This window comes from Lithobates pipiens, unplaced genomic scaffold (genome assembly GCF_037356315.1).
Source record: "Lithobates pipiens isolate NorthernLeopardFrog02 unplaced genomic scaffold, aLitPip1_a1.2 Scaffold_27, whole genome shotgun sequence".
NCBI classification, from domain to species: domain Eukaryota; kingdom Metazoa; phylum Chordata; class Amphibia; order Anura; family Ranidae; genus Lithobates; species Lithobates pipiens.
This window is the reverse complement of record NW_027507788.1, coordinates 41,725,276-41,749,180: the sequence shown is the minus strand read 5'-3', so window position 1 is coordinate 41,749,180 and position 23,905 is coordinate 41,725,276. Positions and strand designations below refer to the sequence as shown.

Here is a 23,905-nt window from a genome sequence, read left to right as displayed (position 1 = left end):
AGGAGTTGGAGTCACTCCATGATCTTTCAGAGATGTCCTGGATGCGCACAGTGTTGGCTTTTCACATGAGCAGATATTCTTGAGCCTTTAGAACCTCTTTATATAATATTACTTTATCTATCTTGTGTGTGGAGTTTCTTAATACATTTTAATACTGCAAATTTAGCTATTAGCATTATAGCCATGTAAAGTATTATTTTCATAATACTATTATTTTTTTCTCTCCTCCTTTTCCTCTAAAGGTTGTGTGGCTTGTCAGTGAAACTTTTAATTACAGTGCAATAGACCGTGCAAAGTCAAGAGGAAAGAAATATGCCTTAGAAAAAGTACCAACAGTAGGTCGAAAATTTCACCGCGTAGGTTTACCTCCAAAGGTAATCCATTTATTTTATTTTTTCTTTGCTTTCATCTTTTTAAAGGTGATTACAGTTTGGAAATTTTGCAGACTCTGTTGTAATACCACCTACGTTATAATTTCACCAAGGAGACAAGTGCTTACATACAGGTTAAACAAGAACACCACTCGGCATCTTTGCATTTACTGACTACGTAACAGCAGAGTTGTTTCAGGAAAATTACTGCCTCTTCTGTCCCAATACTGTTTGCATCTCACATTCCCCTGACAGGCATAACAGCAAAAAAATTGCTTTGTGTGGTCACTTCTCAGTGTGCAATGTTTTTTTTTTTTTAATTGAATCAAGGATGCAAATTCAGAATTTATTCTGGATATTCCTGTCAGACTCTCCAGTTTTCATGGTTTAAGCAATCGGGGTTCAGAATCTTCATGCATATGTTCAGGAGAATCTAAGCAAGAGTTTTTAATTGATTTGCATCCTTAAACAGTAACTCCACTTTTGACGAAAAAAAAAACATTCCCTTCTGGGTGATCTATATACATTGCAAAGATTTAACTTGTTTTGTTGTTGCAGATTCCTACCTTTTTGTTCAGAGAAAATCCTTGTGTGTCCATGTGGAAAGTAGATCTAATGGGCCTGCATCCCTTTAGACGTGATTTCCTATTGGGAGTACCTCACCAAAAATTCCATTTCTCTTTTTCGTTCATTGACTGACACAGCACTTTAATCTTGACCTTAGGGTTATATCACCACCTTTAGGAGAGAACTAGGCAGAACACACAAAAACAAGCACAGTACCACCCAGGGGTCGGTTCTACTGGCTATAACCCCTCACTCTGCTCCCAGCAGCTAAAATTTTTTTCTGCCTAGTCTAGAAGGACCTGGCTTCCTGTGGAGACCAGTGGTCTTTTGAATTTCTTTTTTTGCTGTTTTTGCTTCCTGTGATCTACAATCAACATCCGGGCTAGGTGACAGGCTGGATAATATAGATCCTGGTAGTCTCCCCAGCCTGGCCATCGAGTGCATGCAGACCTTAGCTCCATGCTGGATCGGCCGCGACAGACCCCATTCTTGTCCAGGGGCGGCCGATGAGCTATATGTTCCGGGCACACATAAATGACCGGGCTACTGTTGTCTGAGTCAGTGTGCCATGGCCGACAGCCACCCCGTACTGCTCGGGTGATGGGTCTGTCTGTGGAGTGTGTCCAGCAGTCCTTGCAGAAGGGGTAAGTATGGTCCCACCTGTTTAGGCAGGTTGGAGCAGCTGGGCACTCCCTGGGAGGTCGATTTAGGGGGTCTATCTCTCTCCCTTTCTACTCTCCCTGCCTCTTTCCTTCCTTCCCATTCTAAGGGGGTGCTGTGTGGCTGGGCATAGGGGGTGCGGAACACACACCTAGCCCGGGGGTCCTCCGGGTGGTCTCTGGCAGGTGGTTGTGCTGTGCATTTGTTCCGCTCGTTTATCCTTTCGTTTGTACTTCGATGTTTCGTTTATCACTTCGTTTTAACGATTGGTCCGCTTGGTTATCCCTTCGTTTCTCACCTTCATTTCCCGCCATGCAGGCCGACCGCTCGGGGGAACTGCAGCTATTTGCCTTCACTTGCCGCGTGCAGGGGGGAATGTTTACTGCGGGAACCACGGGCATTTTTCTGTACCTGTGGCCATGTTCTTGTGGTCACGAGGAACGCTGGCTGTTAATTCTCTAGCGCTGTCTTTGTATGAGATTGTTGGAGAAGATGGTGGATTCATTTGAAGCAGTTCCCTATGCTCAGTTTCATTAGATACTGCTTTTAAACAGTATCCTATCAGCCTGGAACAAGAATATTCGGGCACTAGATTTTCCAATGCGTTTGTTGCCAAAAATGCACCAGAGCCTCAGTTGGTGGAGGATATCTGATATCTGCAGAAGGGAAAATCCTTCTTACCGGGTTACCTGGAAGGTGGTAACAGATACCGGCCTTTCTGGTTGAGGAGCAGTCCTAGAAGAAGTGTCTGTCCAAGGGAAATGGTCCAGAACCGAAAGGCCCTTGCCCATCAACATTCAAGAAATTCGGGCAATGCATCTAGCCCTAAGGGCCTGGACATTCAGGTTGCAGAATTCTTCGGTCAGGATTCAATCCGACAATGCCACAGCAGTGGCTCATATCAATCACCAAGGGGGCACCAGAAGTCGGGCAGCCCAGGGAGAGTTAAAGCATATCCTAACTTGCCAGAAAAACCTGTGCCGTGCATTTCGGCAATCATTTCAGGGGTAGAGAACTGGCAGGCAGACTACTTAAGTCGCCAGCAGTTCCTGGGTGAATGGTCTCTTCACCCCGACATCTTCCTGGCTATAAGCCAAAGATGGGGAATCCCAGATGTAGATCTGTTTGCGTCCAGGTTCAACAACAAAGTCGACAACTTTGTCAGGAACAAGGCATCCACTCGCATGCAGAACAGATGCGTTGGTGACCCCATGGGATCATTTCTCACTGATTTTATGCATTCCCTGCTATTCTGCTGCTACCTTGACTTCTTCGCAGGATCAAGCGGGAAAGAAAGTCTGTAGTTCTTGTGGCCCCAGCGTGGCCCAGATGATCTTGGTATGCAGAAATGGTAAAGATGGTGGTAGGGGCCCCATTGACTCTACCACCATGTCCAGACCTGCTATCGCAGGGACCAGTGTTCCATCCCACATTACAAACCCTAAATTTAACTGTTTGGCTATTGAAACCCACATTCTAAGGAATCGTGGGCTTTCAGGCTCAGTGATGCCTACCTTGATTAATGCAAGGAAGCCAGCTTACAGAGTCCATTTATTGTAGAGTCTGGAAGGCATATGTTTCTTGGTGTAAATCCAGGGGTTGGCATCCTAGGAAATATGTCATGGGTAGACTTCTTGCCTTTCTGCAAATGGGGGCTAGAGATGAAAACAGCCTTGAGTACTATCAAGGGCCAGGTCTTGGCCTTATCAGTATTGTTTCAGTGTCCGCTTGCTTCGCATTCTTTTATCTGTAGCTTTATACAGGGGCTAACCCGGTTAGGGAACCCCTGAACCCTTGGGGCTTGGTTTTAGTTATGTCGGCATTACAGAAACGGCCTTTTGAGCTGATGCAACATATTTCTTAGAAGGCATGAGGATATCACCTTTTGGGCGCAGTGTGCTGCAGGCAGCAGTGTAGGTCCTCAGGTCTGATTGCACCCTACTTTTGTTTGACCCCTCCCCTCAGGTGGCATTGCTCTGGGACATCCCATACAGTTATTACTATGGCTCTGTGTCCCGTGATGTACATTAAAGAAAATAGGATTTCTCTTTCATTCACTGACTGACACAGCTCCATTATTCTTGACCATAGGGTTGTTACGCCACCTTCAGGAGAGGACTAGGCAGAACATATACATGTGAAAAAACAGAACTTTACAGTTCCGCCCAGGGGACGGTCCCTCCAGTAACAACCCCTCAGCCTGCTTCCTGCAGCTCAGGTTTTTTTTTTTTCTGCCTAGTGAAGGAGATGGACCTAGAAACCCTGCAGGACCATCAGTCCTGGGATTTTTTTTTTGTGGAAGTTTGCCTTTTGCGCAAGATTTTTGAATCCTGTGAGCGACTATCAACAGCCAGCTGTGTGACAGGCTGGATATCCTTATCCTTGTAGTCTCCCCCACTTGGCAATCGAGCGTGATTTCTTTTCTACTGATGTCTTTGTCACGGTGTGCTGTGGCCAGCAGCCACCCCGTACTGATCGGAGAGTGAGTCTGTGATGGGATGTCCCCAGCTCGTCCGGATGGTAAGTACAGCTCTCCCTGCCTCGGCAGGATGGAGCAGCTGAGCATTCCCTGGGAGGTCGATTCGGGGGTCCCTCTTCTCCCTATTCCCCCCCCCCCCCCCAGTGGATGATGCTACATTATGGGCTGCTGAGCGGTGTGTGTACCTGTAGCCAGGGGTTCCCTGGGGGGCTCTCGCCTTGGATGGGGGGCAGTGCTGGGTGGCTGTGTCCCTGGGTGTCTGTGGTCTCCCCGCTGGGTGTTTGGAGGTTGACATAGCACTGTTCTGCTGCCATTTTCATTGTCCTTTCACTATGTATAGTTGTCAGCCATTTTTGGTGTGCCTCGATGGAAAGCATGGTCGGGCCATTTTGCTGTAGTTTGGCGGCCATTTTCTATTATGTCCTTTTATACTGGGTGTCTGGCGGCCATTTTGTTGTAGCCCAGCGCGGTTTTTATGCTCAGTGCTGGTTCCTGCTGCTCAGAACAGCACGGTTTCTCACTCAAGACACCTGGGAGCTGACACAGGCACTTGTAGCTGAATGGAGCAGAACTCGGTCGGGGTGGTGAGTCCTGCGGTGGGGGCCCCTCAGTATGCAGGAGCTAGGAGGATGGGACTGTGCACCTGTCCTAAGTCCCCAAGGGTGGCAGACAGGGTGGGTCAGCATGGCTTCAGAAACTGGTGTTTCTTCCCCAGAACTCCCTGCAATTGCAACTGGCTCGTTTGCAAACAGTGCAGTGTCTTTGGACGCTTTGTCGGCAGTCCTTGAAATGTTCGTTGCCAGGGTGGAGGTGGTGTGAGTGCACAAAGATGATTAAAAAGTGGCCCCTACCCCCCCTCCTCTGGGGAGAGCTCTGACGCAGACTCTGGCCCCGCTGAGGCTGGCGGCCCCTGCTCTGTTACTTCAGATGACGACCAGGGCCAATCAGACAGTGAGGATGAGTCCGTGCAAGACAAAGCGCTTGTTGAAGCACTTGTCACAGCTGTGCGTGATACCCTGAAGATTCAGGATACAGCAGGTCCCTCTGCTGAAGTAGCGGCCCCTTTTTGGTCCCATAAGCCAGCCCATGCACCTAAAGGTTTTTCCGTATCTGACTTATTTAGATAAGTTCATATATAAGGAATGGGGAAGACCGCAACGGACCTTTTCAGTCCCAAAAAGTATGGCGGAGCATTACACCTTTTTGAAAAAATGGTTGGCTTCTCCGGTCGTGGAACCCCCAGTATCCAGGTTAAATAAAGTAACCATGATCCCGGTAGAGGGGACTCCTGCATTTAAGGATCCTACAGACAGGAAGGCCGGGGCAGTGGCCCGTTCCTTGTTTACGGTTGTATTGCAACCAGTACTGGCCACAGAACTTGTGTCTCAGACACTTACTGAGTGGGCAAAATGTTTGCACTGCGAATTGGAGAAGTAGCAGGCTACTCCCGTCTGCGTGGAACTAGCAGACCAGTTAGTGCAAGGCCTTAAGTATATTTGTGACGCGGCCCTGGATACACTTCCTCTGCTATCCAGGGCTTCAGTGTCGGCAGTGGTGCTGAGGCGACTGATTTGGCTAAAATGCAGACAAAGCATCAAAAAAAAAAAAAAAGCCCTGCCGGATCTACCCTTCCTTTGTGAGCGGCTCTTCATCATTAAGAATGCCGCAGGTGGGAAGAGTACCTTGCTCCCACAGGCCAGGAAGACTAAGGAGCCACGCCACAGGCAAGGACCCTCATTTTCCGCTCAAGAGGCTTTTTTGTCCATCCGGGGGGTCCAAATAAACGCTCCCAGCCGGACATGTCGATCCTCTGAGGGACAATAGCATCCCTGGAATCGCAGGCCTAACAAGCCTGCGAACAAAAGTGCTAGCCCATGAAGGTTTGCCCCGACCATCACACGGGTGGGGGGGGGGGGGGGTCACCTTCGGGAGTTTACAGCCCGGTGGGCCTCTCGGATGTCCGACCAATGGGTCTGCGAACTGATTTCCTCTGGCTACAAGATGGAGTTCCTCTCTTGGCCAGCAAACAGATTCTTTCTCTCCAGCATACCCTTACTCCCGGCTCGCCGGGAGGCCTTAATGGGGGCGGTAAGGGACCTGCTAAGCCGCTGGGTGATAGTACCTGTTCCGGTGTCAGAAAGGTTCCAGGGGTTCTACTCCAATCTGTATTCCCCAAAAAGAAAGTGGTACGTCCAATCCTGGACCTGAAAGCCCTCAATTGCTTTGTAAAAGTACAGAGGTTCAGAATGGAATCAGTTCGCTCAGTAGTCGCTGCACTCAATCAAGGGGAATCCCTGGCGTCTTTGGACATCCAGTATGCATACCTGCACATACCCGTATGCCTCCGGCATCAGAGGTTTCTGCGCTTTGCAGTTGGGGAAGCCCACTACCAATTTGGCTCTCCCTTTTGGATTGGCATTAGCTCCCTGAGTCTTTACCAAGGTATTGGCTCCAATTTTGGCGTTGTTGTGACAAAGCGGGATCGCGATCGTATATATCTAGACCATCTCCTCCTGAGAGCATCTTCCGCCTCAGAGTTAAAGGATGTGGCGATCACCATGCAGACCCTGCAGGAATTTGGGTGGCTGTTGAATCTAAAGAAGTCGGTGCTCCTACCGACTCAGCGCTTGGAGTACCTAGGCCTACTGCTGGACTCCATGGAAGCGAGGAGTGTTTCTCCCTTCAGACAAGCTGCAGACTCTCAGAACCATGGTAAAACTATTGATAAAACGCAGGTGTCCTAGGGCTCATGTTGGCCTCCTTCGAGGCGGTACCGTACGCCCAGTTTCACACCAGTCTTGCAGAAGGAGATCTTGACAAAATGGGACAAATCTCCATTATCCCTGGATCGGCAGATTTGGGTGAATGAGCCAGTTAGTCAGGGACTCCCTGCTCTGGTGGCTGAGGTCCCCAGATCTTCGGTCCAGGAAGTCATTCCTACTTCTACATTGGACGGTGATCACAACGGACACCAGCCTGTCAGGCTGGGGTGGCGTACTGGGACTACAGTGGACCCAGGGTCTCTGGTCAGGGGAGGAATCCAAGTTGCCGATCGGTGTGTGCTCAAGCTTCGAGTGATCAGGCTATGCCTCTCCACATGGTCGATGAGATTACGAGGGCGGCCGATCAGGATCCAGTCAGACAATGCCATGGCGGTGGCATATGTCAACCATCAAGGGGGAACAAGAAGCTCGGCTGCAGCACGGGAGGTCGCTCACATCCTTCAGTGGGCAGAGTGACATGTACTGGCCCTGTCGGCCATTTACATTCCCGGAGGGGAAAACTGGCAAGCGTACTATCTAAGTCGCCAGATGCTGGACCCAGGAGAATGGGCGCTGCATCCGGAGGTGTTCAGGCTTCTGTGCCTGCAATGGGGCACACCAAACGTGGATCTCCTGGCTTCCTGTCTCAATCGGAAGGTGTCAATTCATATGCAGGACAAGAGATCCTTGGGCAGACACACTGGTTGCTCCGTGGGGTCAGTATTGACTGATCTACGCCTTTCCTCTACTTAAGCTACTACAACGTCTGCTCCGCAGATTTGAGATGAGGGGATTCCAGTAATAATAATTGCCCCAGATTGGCCTCGGCGCCCCTGGTATGCCAACCTAGTATGCCTGGTTGCAGACACTCACTGGCGACTACCGATGTGAGAAGACCTTCTGTCTCGAGGTCCGATTCTGCATCCTGCTTTACAATCGCTGGTTTTAACGGCATGACTGTTGAGAGCCAGGTGCTACGGAACCGAGGCCTATTGGACTCAGTGATTTCAACTATGTTGAGGGCACGGAAATCTTCTTCTCGAAAGATATATCATCGTATCCTGGAAGGCTTACATCTCCATGTGTGAAGAGAAAGGGTGGCGTCCGCGCACCTATTCCGTCTCCAGGATCCTGCTGTTTCTAAAGCGATGAGTAGACCAGAAATTGGCTTTAAAGGGGTTGTAAAGGTTCGTTACTTCTTTTCTAAATAGGTTCCTTTAAGCTACTTTTCCTTCGATTTTTCCCTTCTAAATGTTGTTTTTTTTTTTTTTTTTTTGTCTGAATTTCTCACTTCCTGTTTCTCCTCAGTAAACTTCACACCATCATCCGAGCGGTGTTTAGTCAGCCAGAACAGCTTACTGAGGAGGAACAGGAAGTGAGAAATTCAGACAGAAAACAAAGAAAAACTAATTTAGAAGGGAAAACGAAGGAAAAGATAAGTGAACCAACAATGCACTAGCTTAAAGGAACCTATTTAGAAAATAAGACAAACCTTTACAACCCCTTTAAGCACTATTTAAAGGACAAATATCTGCCTTGGCATCTCGTTCTCTAGTGAACACTTATTCCAGGGGGTCCGGCATTCGTCCACCTTTATCCCCGTGAGATCTGAACCTAGTGTTATCGGTGCTTCAGAAACCGCCATTTGAGAACATCAGGGAAATTCCCTTGTTGACTCTTTCAGGGAAAGTAGTCTTTCTAGTGGCCATTACATCGGCCAGGAGGGTTTCAGAACTGGCGGCCTTGACTTGCAAGTCGCCTTATATGGTTATCCATGAGGATAAGGTGTTGCGTCCACAACCTTCTTTTCTGCCAAAGGTGGTTTCGGCGTTCCACATCAATGAAGACATTGTGTTACCATCTTTGTGTCCTAAACCGACACACCCTAAGGAGGTGGCCCTTCATTCCCTGGATGTGGTCTGGGCTCTAAGGGTGTATTTGTCTGCCACGGCTCCCTTTCAGAAGTCAGACTCTGTTAGTTTCGGTAGCTGGTCCGAAAAAAGATATGGCGGTCTCGTCTGCCACCATTTCTAGGTGAATCGGACAGATTGTGGTACAGGCCTATGCCTTGAAGGGGCATGTGCACCCCCCCTTTCCTGTCACGGCCCATTGTAACAGGGTAATTGGAACCTCTTGGGCTTTCCGACATCAAGCGTCAGTCGCTCAAGTGTGTAAGACGGCGACTTGGTTGTCCGTTCACAGTTTTACCGAATTCTACAAAGTGGATGTAAGCGCATTGTCTGATGCCTGCTTTGGCCGCAAAGTTTTGCAGGCGGCCATGTAATGTTGCAGTTCTGCACCTTTACTCTGTTTTTATAAAAATACAGTTACTTTTGAGTATAATGCACTGTTGCATTGTTGAACGCAAGTTCTGATGTGGCTAGATAGTGGTGACTCCCCTGTTAGGGAGCACTTCTGGTTGTGGGTGAAGTTTGTTATACTGTTCCCACCCCTCATTATGATGCTGCTTGGGGATGTCCCTATGGTCAAGAATAATGGAGCCGTGTCAGTCAGTGAACGAAAGAGAAAATAGGATTTTTGTACTCATCGTAAAATACTTTTCTCTGAAGTTCACTGACTGACACAGCACCATCCCCTCCTATTGGTTTACGTTATACTGCTTGTTGACATACTGAGCTGCAGGAAGCAGGCTGAGGGGTTGTTACTGCAGGGACCTGTGCGGAACTGTAAAGTTCTGTTTTTTTCACATGTATAACATGTTCTGCCTAGTCCTCTCCTGAAGGTGGCGTAACAACCCTATGGTCAAGAATAATGGAGCTGTGTCAGTCAGTGAACTTCAGAGAAAAGGATTTTACGGTGAGTACAAAAATCCTATTTTATTTTTTTTTTCTTTTATAACGGCTTACCTGTAAAATGCTTTTCTTGGAGTACATCACGGGACACAGAGGTCCTTCCCCCTCTTTCTGGTTGCTTGAGTATTGCTTTGCTACAAAACTGAGTTACTCCTGGTAAGAAGAGGGGTTATATGGGGAATCGAACTTCCTGTTTAGGGTGTGCCAGTGTCCATCACCTGAAGGTGCTATATAACCCATACAGTTATTATTGTGGCTCTGTGTCCCGTGATGTACTCCAAGCAAAGGATTTTTACAGGTAAGCTGTTATAAAAATCCTATTTATTTTTTTTTCTGCAAGCAGCACGCTGTAAAATTTTTATTTTATTTTTCTTCGGTATCTTTAATCAGTTTAAAAAATACTGCTAGAGCTAGTCTCTAAATAGCAGCTATCTAGATTGATATATCCTCAGCAACGGCTTTTGAAGTATTCAAGCTGGTCTGATAGATTAGATTATGGGACTAGCCTGGAATCTAGGGGTGTTTATGTGATGTCCTTGGGAGCGACTGGGGCCACTATTGTTATGGGATCCCCATTAGAGGCTTTGCCAGTTTGATCAGTTGAGTCCAAGGCCTCTGCCATGTCCACAAGAACCAATATGACCATTTGGGACTTCTTGTCAGTGCCCAATTACTGGCGAAATCTGTCTGTACTTCGGCACCATCCTCAGTGGAGTCTAGCGCGGACTTTAAAGGACCCCTCTATTTTTCACCTGAAATCTATATGACCTTTTCTGGTTCTTATTCAGAATCCTCAGTCTTCTCCTAGAGAGGCTGTTTTACAGCAAGTGACATATTAGTCAGATTTGTAAGGGGTTATTTCTAACCTCATTGATGCAGTATGTACTGCCCTGCTTTTAGAGGATCAGTCTGCTGTTCTAGGCCTTTTAGAGCTCCTGCAGCTGAAAAGACTCGCTACACCCAGAATTTAAACCACTCCTCTTCAAAGACTGGAAAGAACCTGTAGGATCCTGGACCCCAGACCCCTCCTGTGATCTTAATAGATCTTTTCCCCATTTGAAAGGATATATATTGTTAAGTGGTTTCTGCCCACTGGAAATGCTCCAATAATCCACCTTGACATACAGTGCTCAGCATAAATGAGTATATACAGTGCCTTGCGAAAGTATTCGGCCCCCTTGAACTTTTCAACCTTTTGCCACATTTCAGGCTTCAAACATAAAGATATAACATTTAAATTTTTTTGAAGAATCCCCAACAAGTGGGACACAATTGTGAAGTTGAACGAAATCTATTGGATAATTTAAACTTTTTTAGCAAATAAAAAAAAAAACTGAAAAATTATTCGGCCCCTTTAGTTTCAGTGCAGCTAACTCGCTCCAGAAGTTCAGCAAGGATCTCTGAATGATTCAATGTTGTCCTAAATGACTGATGGTGATAAATAGAATCCACCTGTGTGTAATCAAGTCTCTGTATAAATGCACCTGCTCTGATAGTCTCAGGGTTCTGTTGAAAGCACAGAGAGCATCATGAAGACCAAGGAACACACCAGGCAGGTCCGTAATACTGTTGTGGAGAAGTCTAAAGCCGGATTTGGATACAAAAAGATTTCCCACGCTTTAAACATCCCAAGGAGCACTGTGCAAGCGATCGTTTTGAAATGGAAGGAGTATCAGACCACTGCAAATCTACCAAGACCTGGCCGTCCCTCTAAACTTTCAGCTCAGACAAGGAGAAGACTGATCAGAGATGCAGCCAAGAGGCCCATGAACTGCAGAGAACTACAGCTGAGGTGGGAGAGTCTGTCCATAGGACAACAATCAGTCGTACACTGTACAAATCTGGCCTTTATGGAAGAGTGGCAAGAAGAAAGCCATTTCTCAAAGATATCCATAAAAAGTCTCGTCTAAAGTTTGCCACAAGCCACCTGGGAGACACACCAAACATGTTGAAGGTGCTCTGGTCGAAACCAAAATCGAACTTTTTGCCCACAATGCAAAATGATATGTTTGGCGTAAAAGCAACACAGCTCATCACTCTCAACACACCATCCCCACTGTCAAACATGGTGGTGGCAGCATCATGGTTTGGGCCTGCTTTTCTTCAGCAGGGACAGGGAAGATGGTTAAAATTGAGGGGAAGATGGATGCAGCCAAATACAGGACCATTCTGGATGAAAACCTGTTGGAGTCTGCAAAAGACCTGAAACTGGGACGGAGATTTATCTTCCAACAAGACAATGATCCCAAACATACAGCAAAATCTACAAAGGAATGGTTCACAAATGACCGTATCCAGGTGTTAGAATGGCCAAGTCAAAGTCCAGACCTGAATCCAATCGAGAATCTGTGGAAAGAGCTGAAAACTACTGTTCACAAACGCTCTCCATCCAACCTCACTGAGCTCGAGCTGTTTTGCAAGGAAGAATTGGCAAGAATTTCAGTCTCTCGATGTGCAAAACTGATAGACATACCCCAAGCGAGTTGCAGCTGTAATCGCAGCAAAAGGTGGCTCTACAAAGTATTAATGCAAGGGGGCCGAATAATTTTGCACGCCCCACTTTTCATTTTTTTATTAGTTAAAAAAGTTTCAAAGATCCAATAGATTTCGTTCCACTTCACAATTGTGTCTCACTTGTTGGTGATTCTTCACAAAAAATAAATGTATATCTTTGTTTGAAGCTTGAAATGTGGCAAAAGGTTGAAAAGTTCAAGGGGGCCGAATTATTTCGCAAGGCACTGTACCCTTTTGAAAATGATATTTTAATCAATATCTCAATGAACACTAGAACAATTTCCAAATATTTGACAACTGCATCTTTATAGAACATTTGTTTAGCTCATTACATGAACGTAAGGTTAATTACTTAGGTTGAAAAAAAGACACCAGTCCATCCAGTTCAACCGATTAAAAGAGAGAAGAACAAAATCATACAATCCAAAATACACAATCCTATACCCTCGGTTGATCCAGAGGAAGGCGAAAAACCCCAGCAAAGCATGATCCAATTTGCTGCTGCAGTGGAAAAAAAAATCCTTCCTGATCCCCTGAGAGGCAATCCGATTTTCCCTGGATCAACTTTACCTATAAATGTTAGTACCCAGTTTTATGTGCATTTAGGAAAGAATCCAGGCCTTTTTTTTATAAAGCAATAAACCGAGATGGCCAGAACCACCTCTGGAGGGAGTCTTCTTTTCTCTTTTTTTTTTTTTTTTTTTTTTTTTTTTCTTCTCTCACAGCTCTTACTGTGAAGAAGTCTTTCCATATTTAGAGATATAATCTCTTTTCCTCTAATATGTAAAGCATGTCCCCTTGTCTACTGTGATGACCTTAAAGTGAATAACTCAACACCAAGTTCACTATATGGACTACTTAAGTATTTGGACATGTTGATCATATCCCCCCCCCCCCCCACTTTAATCTCCTCTTCTCAAGAGTGAATAAATTCAGTTGCTCTAATCTAATCTTTCCTCATAGCAGAGCTCCTCCATGCCCCTTATCAGTTTGATTACCTTTCTCTGCACTTTCTCCAGTTACCCAATATCCTTTTTGAGAACTGGTGCGAACTGCATATTCCAGATGAGGTCTTACTAATGATTTGAACAGGAGCAAAATGATCTCTCTGCAGTCCATACCTCTCAATACAAGAAAAGACTTTGCTCGCTTTGGAAACTGTGTAGCTTGACATAGCATGTTAATATTAATCTTCTGATCTACCAAAACCCCCAGGTCCTTCTCCCCCATTGATTCCCCCAGTTATACTCCCCCTAGTATATATGATACAAGTATAACTTTACATTTATCAACATTAAAACTAATTTGCCACCTAGTTGCCCAATTAAACAGTGCATTGTTTTTTGGCTTGGAAGTTGGAGACATCCTGTAAGGGCCGGTTCACACTGCGGGCGATGCGAGGCGACATGACTCGCCTCGCCGCTATCTTACAAGTCGCCCCCGTTCTGTACAATGGAACCGTTCTGAGAGGAGCGTCTCGAGTCGCTCCGACTCAGAAAAAAGGTTCCTGTACTACTTTCGGGCGACCTCGGGGCGACTTGCATTGACTTCTATACAGAAGTCATCTGCAAGTTGCCGCTGAGGTCGCGGCAGGTCGCGGCGAGGCAAGTCGGTGTCGCCTCGCATCGCCTGCAGTGTGAACCGGCCCTAAGTATGTTATTCCACTGCATAGCTTGGTGTCCTCTGGTGTACTGAAATGGTACTTTTTAATCCCAGACTCTAATTTTATAAAGATATTAAAAAGTCCCAACACTGAACCGTGGGGTACACCACTGATAACCTTAGACCATTCAGAGTAAGAATCATTAACTCCCTGAATTCTGTCTTTTAGCCAGTTTTCTATCCATTTACAAACTGATCTTTCCAAGCCCGTAGACCTTACCATACAGGTTAGCCCTGTGTGGGGATCTGTGTCAAACGCTTTTGCAAAATCCAAGTCACTACATCCACAGCCGCACCTCTGTCCAAGGTTTTAATAATTTAACTTTTATATTACAACATCTCCAATTATTTGATGCAAAAATGAATACACCCCACAACAAAAACTACTACAGCTAGTGTTGTTGTCATTAAAAAAAATAAATAAAAAATAAATAAAACCTCAGTGATTTGTAAGGACAGCACCAAGTCTTCTAGGCATGGAATGAACAAGTTGGCTACATATTGCAACATCTTTTTCCATTCTTTAAGAACAACCTCTACATTATTCAATAACAACCTTTTATGGAGAGAGATGCTCACACCAGCAGCACTCATGCAGCCCCACAGAGGGACACTGTCACCACCATGTTTCACTGTAGACACCATGTATTTTTCTTTTGTATTCCTCACCTTTGCAACGCCATACAGTTTTGAAGCCATCAATTCCAAAAACTTTTATCTTGGTCTCATTAAGTACAGAGTCCCAGTATTTATTTATTTTTTACAGCATGGGTCCTGCCAAATTCTAGGCAGGTTTTTTTGTATTAAGGTAAAAGTGTCACTGGCGCAAAAAGTAGTGCTTAATTATAATATTTTAAAATTAGTTCTGCTGCAGTTAAGAGTCCCCTACCACTGTTTGGGGGGGGGATAGTATTGCATAAAATGTAATTGCGCTGATCCTAAAGTGCTTATACAATTTTTACCACTAAAACGGTGTCTACAAAATGTGCATAAATTGCAATCATCAAAACTATATAACTATATAGTGCAAAGTATCAATATATTGCAAAATTCTCAAACACCAGGACAATAATCCACAAAGTCCTCTTCACATTTTTAACATTTAAATCCCATGTGCATAATGTGGGCAAGTTCACACGTGCTTTCACACGTGCTTTAGGAACCTTTTCACCACTTTGTTAATCGCCACCACCTTCTGAAATGGGCAATCACCAGAACCTAGAAAAAACTTTGCCTTTGGTTTATATTGGGATAACCACTCAACTTTCCTGGGTTTTTCTGGCATTTCTCCAACTAGGTTGCCACTAGTTACTCCTGATATCTCCATATTAGTCTTGATATCTCATAATAAGTAAGCGGCCATCATTGCGCAACATGCTTTTATTTTAAACCAATAAGGTAAACCTACAAAATGTATAAAATGTAAAACACATAACAATACAAACACAAATTCAAGTAAAAAAGTCCAAGCGCGCGTTACCATTTACAAAAGAGCTGTCGCAATAGTTAGAAATGTGAAATATGTATATTTATGATTTTTAAAAATATTCAGCTGGTTTTTCCTCTGGATATGGTATGTCTGTTCAGACTTCCTTTTCCTAAATTCAAGGGTTAGGTATGCTAGTCTTAAGGTGTGTGGTTTGTTTTTTGTTAACCAAATTGGAAACATTTTCTTCCCGTTGCCCATTTTTGTTAGTCTGTTTTTTATTCCTGTTTGGGTCGTATGTTTTGTGTTGCCTATTTTTGGTGGATGGTAAATTGGTCCATCACTGGTTGACTCCCATCATTTCTTCAGGTAGCAGTTTCTTCTTAGCAGTGATTATCTATCTGTCCTGGTCTGGAGCACTAGGTTGATCGTTAATGCCCTCCCCTCGGTCATGGCACTTTTAATATCTGGTTTCGGTCCTTTTCTTTATCTAACCTTGATTTGCATATTTTTTTTCATTGGTTATTTCCCACCCCCAGTTGGACTGATTTTTGGATATTCCAATTAAGAATTACCTTAATTCCTGTGTCCCTTTTTTTTAAATGAGCGATAAAGAAAATTTTAAGGTTTTTGTCATTTTATTGTAAATTCTTTTTCTAGAAAGTCCATTGAGGGAGATGGGTCATGCTCCTCTGTTATTGGTTCTTTGTGGGAACAGAGGGGCGCCAGACTGAGTGCAGTATAAATCATATATTTAATAAAAACAAGTAGTAACTCACAGGTTAAATTAGATGAGTTCAGTATGCAGTGAAAATCGCCAGTCCTGGAGTCTCATAAATGTCTTCCCTTTGCAGCCTGGGGCACTGGTGTGATCTTACAGGGATCCAGAAAATGCTGGGAACCAGGAGGCAGGAAACAAGAAGCAGCTGGTCGTGACTTCACAGGAACAGGAAGTGTGATTATTCACAGTGGCAAGGAATGGTAATGCATTTCGAAGCTACAGCTTCTTCATCAGACCATGATTAGCTGGCAAACCTGGCAGTCTTATATTACAGAGGAAATAGAAACAGAGAGATCTGATGGGCTGGCCAGCCCGTCAATCAAATACACAGATTCAAAGAGGTAGATGGCTGGAGACCGAAGAGAATGTAAATATGAGTAAGAAGCTTGCTGATTAATAGTGGAAGATAAGTTTATAACGTTTGCAGAAATCGATCAATTCACTAATTGATTAAATACATAAATATAAAATGTATAAATATACCTCAAATTTAAAATGAATACATTTTTATAAGTAAATTAACTAAAAAATGAATTAAGAAAATTATTAGCAATTTGGAAATCAATTGATTATTATAAATTATAATGAATTAATAAAATGGTGAGAATGGAGGAAAGAGAGGACTCTATGCTAGGTATAATATTAAGTTTCTAAGTTATATCATGACCAAAACATCATGTACATGTTCACAACATGCAGTTGTAAACATGTACATGTGCAACAAACGCATGTATATACGTGAGTATATACAAACATCTTTCTGTCCCAATACTCTCTAGAGGGAACATACTATTGTATAAAAAAGGGGAAGGGGGAAGAGAAAAAAAAAAAAAAAAAAAAAAAAAAGGGGGGGGGGAGGGGGTGGTAAAAACAAAAACAAAAAGGGGGGGGTGGTAAAAAAAATAAAATAAAATAAAATAAAAAGCGGTGCCAAAGTTGTGTCTGTTGCCCAAATGAGCTATTTAGTGGATAAAACTGGGTATCCATTCACCAGTAACCGGGCAACCCACTGAGGCATGACCAGGGGAAAATCACACCAGCACCTGATTAAATAACAGTGCTGATTTCGATCTCCTCGTTCATTCCTCTAGGCGACATAGTATCCAAAGTGAAAATCCAATACGTTTCCTGACGACACAGTCTTTTGAAACGTTCTGCTGGGGGAAATTTATCTGGAATTGATTCAAGGACCCAAACTTTTAGATCCTTGGATGATTGTTTATGATATTCTAGAAAGTGGCGGGGGACACTGTGTTTAGGGAGACCAGCATCGACAAATCTGCGATGTTCCCCAAATCTGGCTCTAAGGGCTCTGATTGTACGGCCCACATATAGCATGCCACAAGGGCAGGCTAGACAGTAAACCACAAACATGGAAGAACAGTTATGGAAGGTGTTGAATGTGTATGTCTTACCCTTATGAGCAAAGGATTTTTGACCATGTTCAATATGAGCACAAGTCAGGCACAGGGATTTTTTACACTGAAACATGCCCACCAGAGGAATGAGTGTTAGTTGAATGTTATTGGATATAGATTGGGCATATTTAATTTTGCTAGGAGCGATTTTCCCTTTTATATTTGGAGCCTTCCTATAGGCAAATTGTGGCACTGTAGGAATACTGGTTTTTAAGTGTGGGTCTTGCTGTAGTATAGACCAGTGTTTTTTGAAAACGCTCTCCATTTTCCAGTGTTTGTTGTGATATTGGGTTATGAATCTTGTTCCTACATTTTCTTGTGATCGCTGTTTTGATTTTGGAATGTCATTGGTATTGTAAACCATATGAGCCTGATCGATGAGGTCTGGGGGGTAGCCTTTCTCTATAAATTTCTGTTTGAGGTGAACACTTTGTGCATTATAGTCCTCCAACCTAGTGCAATTGTGCCGTAACCGGCAAAATTGACTTTTGGGGACATTTTTAACCCATCTCGGATGGTGACAACTGGTGAAATGTAAAAAAGAGTTCCCTGATGTGGGCTTGGTGTAACCTTTAGCTACAAAACACGACGACGACGAGGCAGGAGAGGGGGCAGATCTAAACACACCACACCCAGAAAAAATGCGGAGACTGTAAAGATCTTCAATTTGTCTTCCATTACATTTACTGATGATGAACTGTCATTATTACAACGAGGTCTAAATTTCACCCCTACTATTCCACTTAATCCATTTACCATTTTCAAAGATTTGAACAAATTCATCCGAAATATTACTCTCAAGAGACATTTCAGTCTACAGGCCAACAAACACAAAGATACCATAGTAGCCAATGTCAACACCATCCCAGTGCCTGACACCATTTTCGATACCTCCATAGAAATACGAGCCATGAGCGATTTGATGGAACTATGGGAGGATTGTGATAATATGGAGCAAATTCTTGAATTCCAACAACTAGCCCATTCTCCACCTATTAAACATACCTCTTTTAAACCAAAGTCTATCTTTAACCCCACACATAACAAAGGCCCCTACATAGAATCATTTTATCAGGTGGTATATTCAGAACTTCTGGAAATATGTAAACAATCCAAATCCATACATAATAAAGCCAATCTCACCTCTCAAGAACGTCTAGCTATAAACAACTTAAGTAAGAACGAACAAATAATTATCAAAATGGCAGACAAAGGCGGTGGTATAGTCATTCAAGACCGAGCCACCTATCTTGATGAATCACACCGCCTACTTTCTGATCGTAGCACATATACAAAACTAAAAACAGACCCTTTACCAGATTTCATCAAGGAATCCAAGAATTTGATTACCATAGCTTCATCTGAGGGTGTCCTTTCTAAAGCTGAAGCCTCTTTCTTCCATAGAGAATATTACAATGTACCGTACTTCTACCATCTTCCAAAGGTACACAAGAACCTTGAGAATCCTCCTGGACGTCCCATTGTGGCATCCATGGAGAGTATTACCACCAGTTATTCTCTCTACATCGATCAATTCCTCCAACCTCTGGCCCAAGCTCTCCCCTCGTATATCCGGGATGGTACCCATCTCCTAGAGTTATTACAACCATATACTTGGGAACCAACATATCTGTGGGTATCGTTGGATGTGTGTTCATTGTACACCTCGATCCCGCATGAGGTTGGACTACAGGCGGTTTTGCATTTTTTATCCGAGGACAGTGACATCAATTCCAGACAGTCACAGTTTATTCTGAAAGCGACCAGATTCTGCCTGGAACATAATTACTTCAACTTTGAGGATGATTATTACCTTCAGAATACTGGGACTGCTATGGGGGCAAATTTTGCCCCCAGTTATGCAAATCTCACGATGGGCCTATGGGAGACCAGGTACATATGGGCACATAACCCATTCGCAGCGCACCTGGTCTTCTATGGGCGCTACATCGATGACATTATTATCATCTGGGATGGTCCTCCTCATACTGTACAGGAATTTCTATCACACTGCAACTCTAACAATTTTGGTCTTTCCTTTACCTCAGAAATAAATGCCACTTCTTTGTTTTTTGGACCTGGAACTCAGTCACCAAGAGTCCACAATTATAGCTAAAGGTTACACCAAGCCCACATCAGGGAACTCTTTTTTACATTTCACCAGTTGTCACCATCCGAGATGGGTTAAAAATGTCCCCAAAAGTCAATTTTGCCGGTTACGGCACAATTGCACTAGGTTGGAGGACTATAATGCACAAAGTGTTCACCTCAAACAGAAATTTATAGAGAAAGGCTACCCCCCAGACCTCATCGATCAGGCTCATATGGTTTACAATACCAATGACATTCCAAAATCAAAACAGCGATCACAAGAAAATGTAGGAACAAGATTCATAACCCAATATCACAACAAACACTGGAAAATGGAGAGCGTTTTCAAAAAACACTGGTCTATACTACAGCAAGACCCACACTTAAAAACCAGTATTCCTACAGTGCCACAATTTGCCTATAGGAAGGCTCCAAATATAAAAGGGAAAATCGCTCCTAGCAAAATTAAATATGCCCAATCTATATCCAATAACATTCAACTAACACTCATTCCTCTGGTGGGCATGTTTCAGTGTAAAAAATCCCTGTGCCTGACTTGTGCTCATATTGAACATGGTCAAAAATCCTTTGCTCATAAGGGTAAGACATACACATTCAACACCTTCCATAACTGTTCTTCCATGTTTGTGGTTTACTGTCTAGCCTGCCCTTGTGGCATGCTATATGTGGGCCGTACAATCAGAGCCCTTAGAGCCAGATTTGGGGAACATCGCAGATTTGTCGATGCTGGTCTCCCTAAACAGTGTCCCCCGCCACTTTCTAGAATATCATAAACAATCATCCAAGGATCTAAAAGTTTGGGTCCTTGAATCAATTCCAGATAAATTTCCCCCAGCAGAACGTTTCAAAAGACTGTGTCGTCAGGAAACGTATTGGATTTTCACTTTGGATACTATGTCGCCTAGAGGAATGAACGAGGAGATCGAAATCAGCACTGTTATTTAATCAGGTGCTGGTGTGATTTTCCCCTGGTCATGCCTCAGTGGGTTGCCCGGTTACTGGTGAATGGATACCCAGTTTTATCCACTAAATAGCTCATTTGGGCAACAGACACAACTTTGGCACCGCTTTTTATTTTATTTTTTTTTATTTTTTTTTACCACCCCCCCTTTTTGTTTTTGTTTTTACCACCCCCTCCCCCCCCCCCTTTTTTTTTTTTTTTCTCTTCCCCCTTCCCCTTTTTTATACAATAGTATGTTCCCTCTAGAGAGTATTGGGACAGAAAGATGTTTGTATATACTCACGTATATACATGCGTTTGTTGCACATGTACATGTTTACAACTGCATGTTGTGAACATGTACATGATGTTTTGGTCATGATATAACTTAGAAACTTAATATTATACCTAGCATAGAGTCCTCTCTTTCCTCCATTCTCACCATTTTATTAATTCATTATAATTTATAATAATCAATTGATTTCCAAATTGCTAATAATTTTCTTAATTCATTTTTTAGTTAATTTACTTATAAAAATGTATTCATTTTAAATTTGAGGTATATTTATACATTTTATATTTATGTATTTAATCAATTAGTGAATTGATCGATTTCTGCAAACGTTATAAACTTATCTTCCACTATTAATCAGCAAGCTTCTTACTCATATTTACATTCTCTTCGGTCTCCAGCCATCTACCTCTTTGAATCTGTGTATTTGATTGACGGGCTGGCCAGCCCATCAGATCTCTCTGTTTCTATTTCCTCTGTAATATAAGACTGCCAGGTTTGCCAGCTAATCATGGTCTGATGAAGAAGCTGTAGCTTCGAAATGCATTACCATTCCTTGCCACTGTGAATAATCACACTTCCTGTTCCTGTGAAGTCACGACCAGCTGCTTCTTGTTTCCTGCCTCCTGGTTCCCAGCATTTTCTGGATCCCTGTAAGATCACACCAGTGCCCCAGGCTGCAAAGGGAAGACATTTATGAGACTCCAGGACTGGCGATTTTCACTGCATACTGAACTCATCTAATTTAACCTGTGAGTTACTACTTGTTTTTATTAAATATATGATTTATACTGCACTCAGTCTGGCGCCCCTCTGTTCCCATTTCTACACAGAGCTCATCGCTTCACTCTAAGGGAGCTGCCTCCAGGTGCTAATCATACAAGATCTCGGATCATTTATGGACATTATGTTTTAAACAAATGTTTTAATATCATGTGTGCTTATTCACACACATTTTATGTATACCTATATTCCAGTTGTTATATAATTTTATGTTATCACCATATCTAGCGCCGCTGTTCACCCTTGTTTTTATTGGTTCTTTGTACCACTTGCTCACAAAAGGCATGATGGTAAAAATTGGGTTTATACTGTGTCTGGCTTCAGTGGCTTTGATGTGTCCGAAAAGATTTGAAAATTATATTCTCCCAACCTCCTGTAGGTGGCAGGCGTCCCAACCGTGTACATTTTCTTCTGAATTCCTGTATATCTCAATGAACTTCAAGGAAACAGTTTTACAACAATAAGTACAATAATCCTATTATTCCATTTGTTCTAAAAGGTGAACCAGCTTTTCATATTTTTGTATTAAAATGGTATACAAAGTATGACAAAATGGCTATGTCATCAGAAACTATAAAAATACGGAGTGTAGTGTGATGGTTGATTCTGCAGTAGAGTAAGGCTTCATGTACACGGGACATTTTTAAAATCACTCCTGATCTATTTAACTTGACAGACAGTAACGTTGATTTTGCCGCATTGCTATGCCACGTTTGCATTTAGAATCGTAATACAGTGTGTGTGTGTGTGTATATATGTGTGTGTATGTATATGTGTGTGTGTATGTATATATGTATATATATATATTATAATAATTCTACACACTTTATTTTTTTCAAATGGCCAAAAATGAAAAACGCCTGTAAACAAAACACGGCTAAACGCGAGTTCCCATGTTCTTACAAGCTGTTACAGGCATTTGGCGTTTTTAAATGCCTCTGAACATCCGTCCTGAACGCGTTTTTATTTGTGTTCCAAAAAATGCTTCTAAACTCAACTGCCTAGAAACTACTATAAATGACTCCGTATACATATACTGATAAGATAACCTAGAGGAGAGTTCAGTGGCAGCTGAAAAAAATGGCCAAATGCTCCCTAACATCCATTTACCAGCAGCAGTGTACATTAGGTCTTAAAGGCTAAATGGTTACTTGGGAAAGTTTTCAGTGTTGTGGTGTTTTGTTTTCAGGTGGGTTCTTTCCAGCTTTTCGTTGACGGATATAAGGAAGCAGATTACTGGCTTAGGAGATTTGAAACTGAACCTCTGCCTGAGAATATTAGAAAGCAGCTCCAGTCTCAGTTTGAAAGACTAGTCATTTTGGACTATGTCATTAGGAATACTGGTGAGTACTGATCACTGCCCATAGTCTTACTTATGTGGTTTACAGGAAATATAATTTTCTCTTATATTCACCGACTGACACAGCTCCTCTTAGCCATTGGGTTGTTACACCACCTTTAGGAGAGGACTAGGCATAACATGTTATGAAAAACACAGAACTTTTAGTTCCGCCCAAGGGGCGGTCCCTTGGGTAACAACCCCCCCAGCCTGCCATGCAGCCTCAGTTTTATTTTGCCTAGTGAAGGAGAAGGACCTATGAACACTGCGGGCCCATCGGTCCATGTTTTTTCTGCAGAAGCTTTGCTTTTTGCGCAAGATTAAAGATCCTGTGATCTGCCATCAACAGCCGGCTGGTTGACAGGCTGGATACCCTTATAGTCTCCCCAGCCTGGCCAGCGAGCGTGTGCAGATCAGAGCTACGCGCTGGGTCGGTCACGACCTACCTCAGCTCCAGAGGTGGTCGGTGAGCGTTAATGCGTCGGGGGGGAAAAACATATGACCGGGCTACTGCGTCAGTGTGCCGGGCCAGCAGCCACCCTGTACTGATCGGAGAGTGGGTCTGTGATGGAATGTCTCCCAGCTCTGCAGGATTGGTAAATACAGCTCTCCCTGCCTTGTTTGGGCTGAGCAGCTCCCTCACCTCCCTCTCTCCTCTCCTCTCCTCTCCTCTCCTCTCCCTGTCCCTATCTCCCCCCTTCCCTGTGGGGGATGCTGCATGTGGCTGCTGAGCAGTGTGTGTCATGTGCTGGGGCTCTCCGGAGGGGGCTGTCACCTGGGAGGGACTGCAGTGGCTGGCTGTGCCCTCGTGTGTTTTTCTCTCCCTAGGGGGGTGCCTGGTGGCTGTGGCTGTCGATCGCTGCAGCGCTGTTCACCGCCATTTCACCTGTCACTGTCCCTCATGGTATTCAGTGTCCGGGGGCTATCTTAGGTGAGGGCAAGGAGCAGCATGCTATCCTGTAGTTTGGCGGCCATTTTACCTGTGT

The 23,905-nt window shown here is 43.8% G+C and overlaps 1 protein-coding gene across 1 annotated transcript in view; it reads left to right on the top strand.

Annotated features, from left to right (window-relative positions):
- PI4K2B (phosphatidylinositol 4-kinase type 2 beta) overlaps positions 1–23,905 on the top strand; it is a 146,857-nt gene that overhangs the window by 71,383 nt on the left and 51,569 nt on the right. The window contains exons 4-5 of the mRNA XM_077456877.1: positions 243–374; positions 22,770–22,923. Of these exons, the coding sequence (XP_077313003.1) occupies positions 243–374; positions 22,770–22,923 (286 nt within the window). The remainder of the gene's footprint in view (positions 1–242; positions 375–22,769; positions 22,924–23,905) is intronic.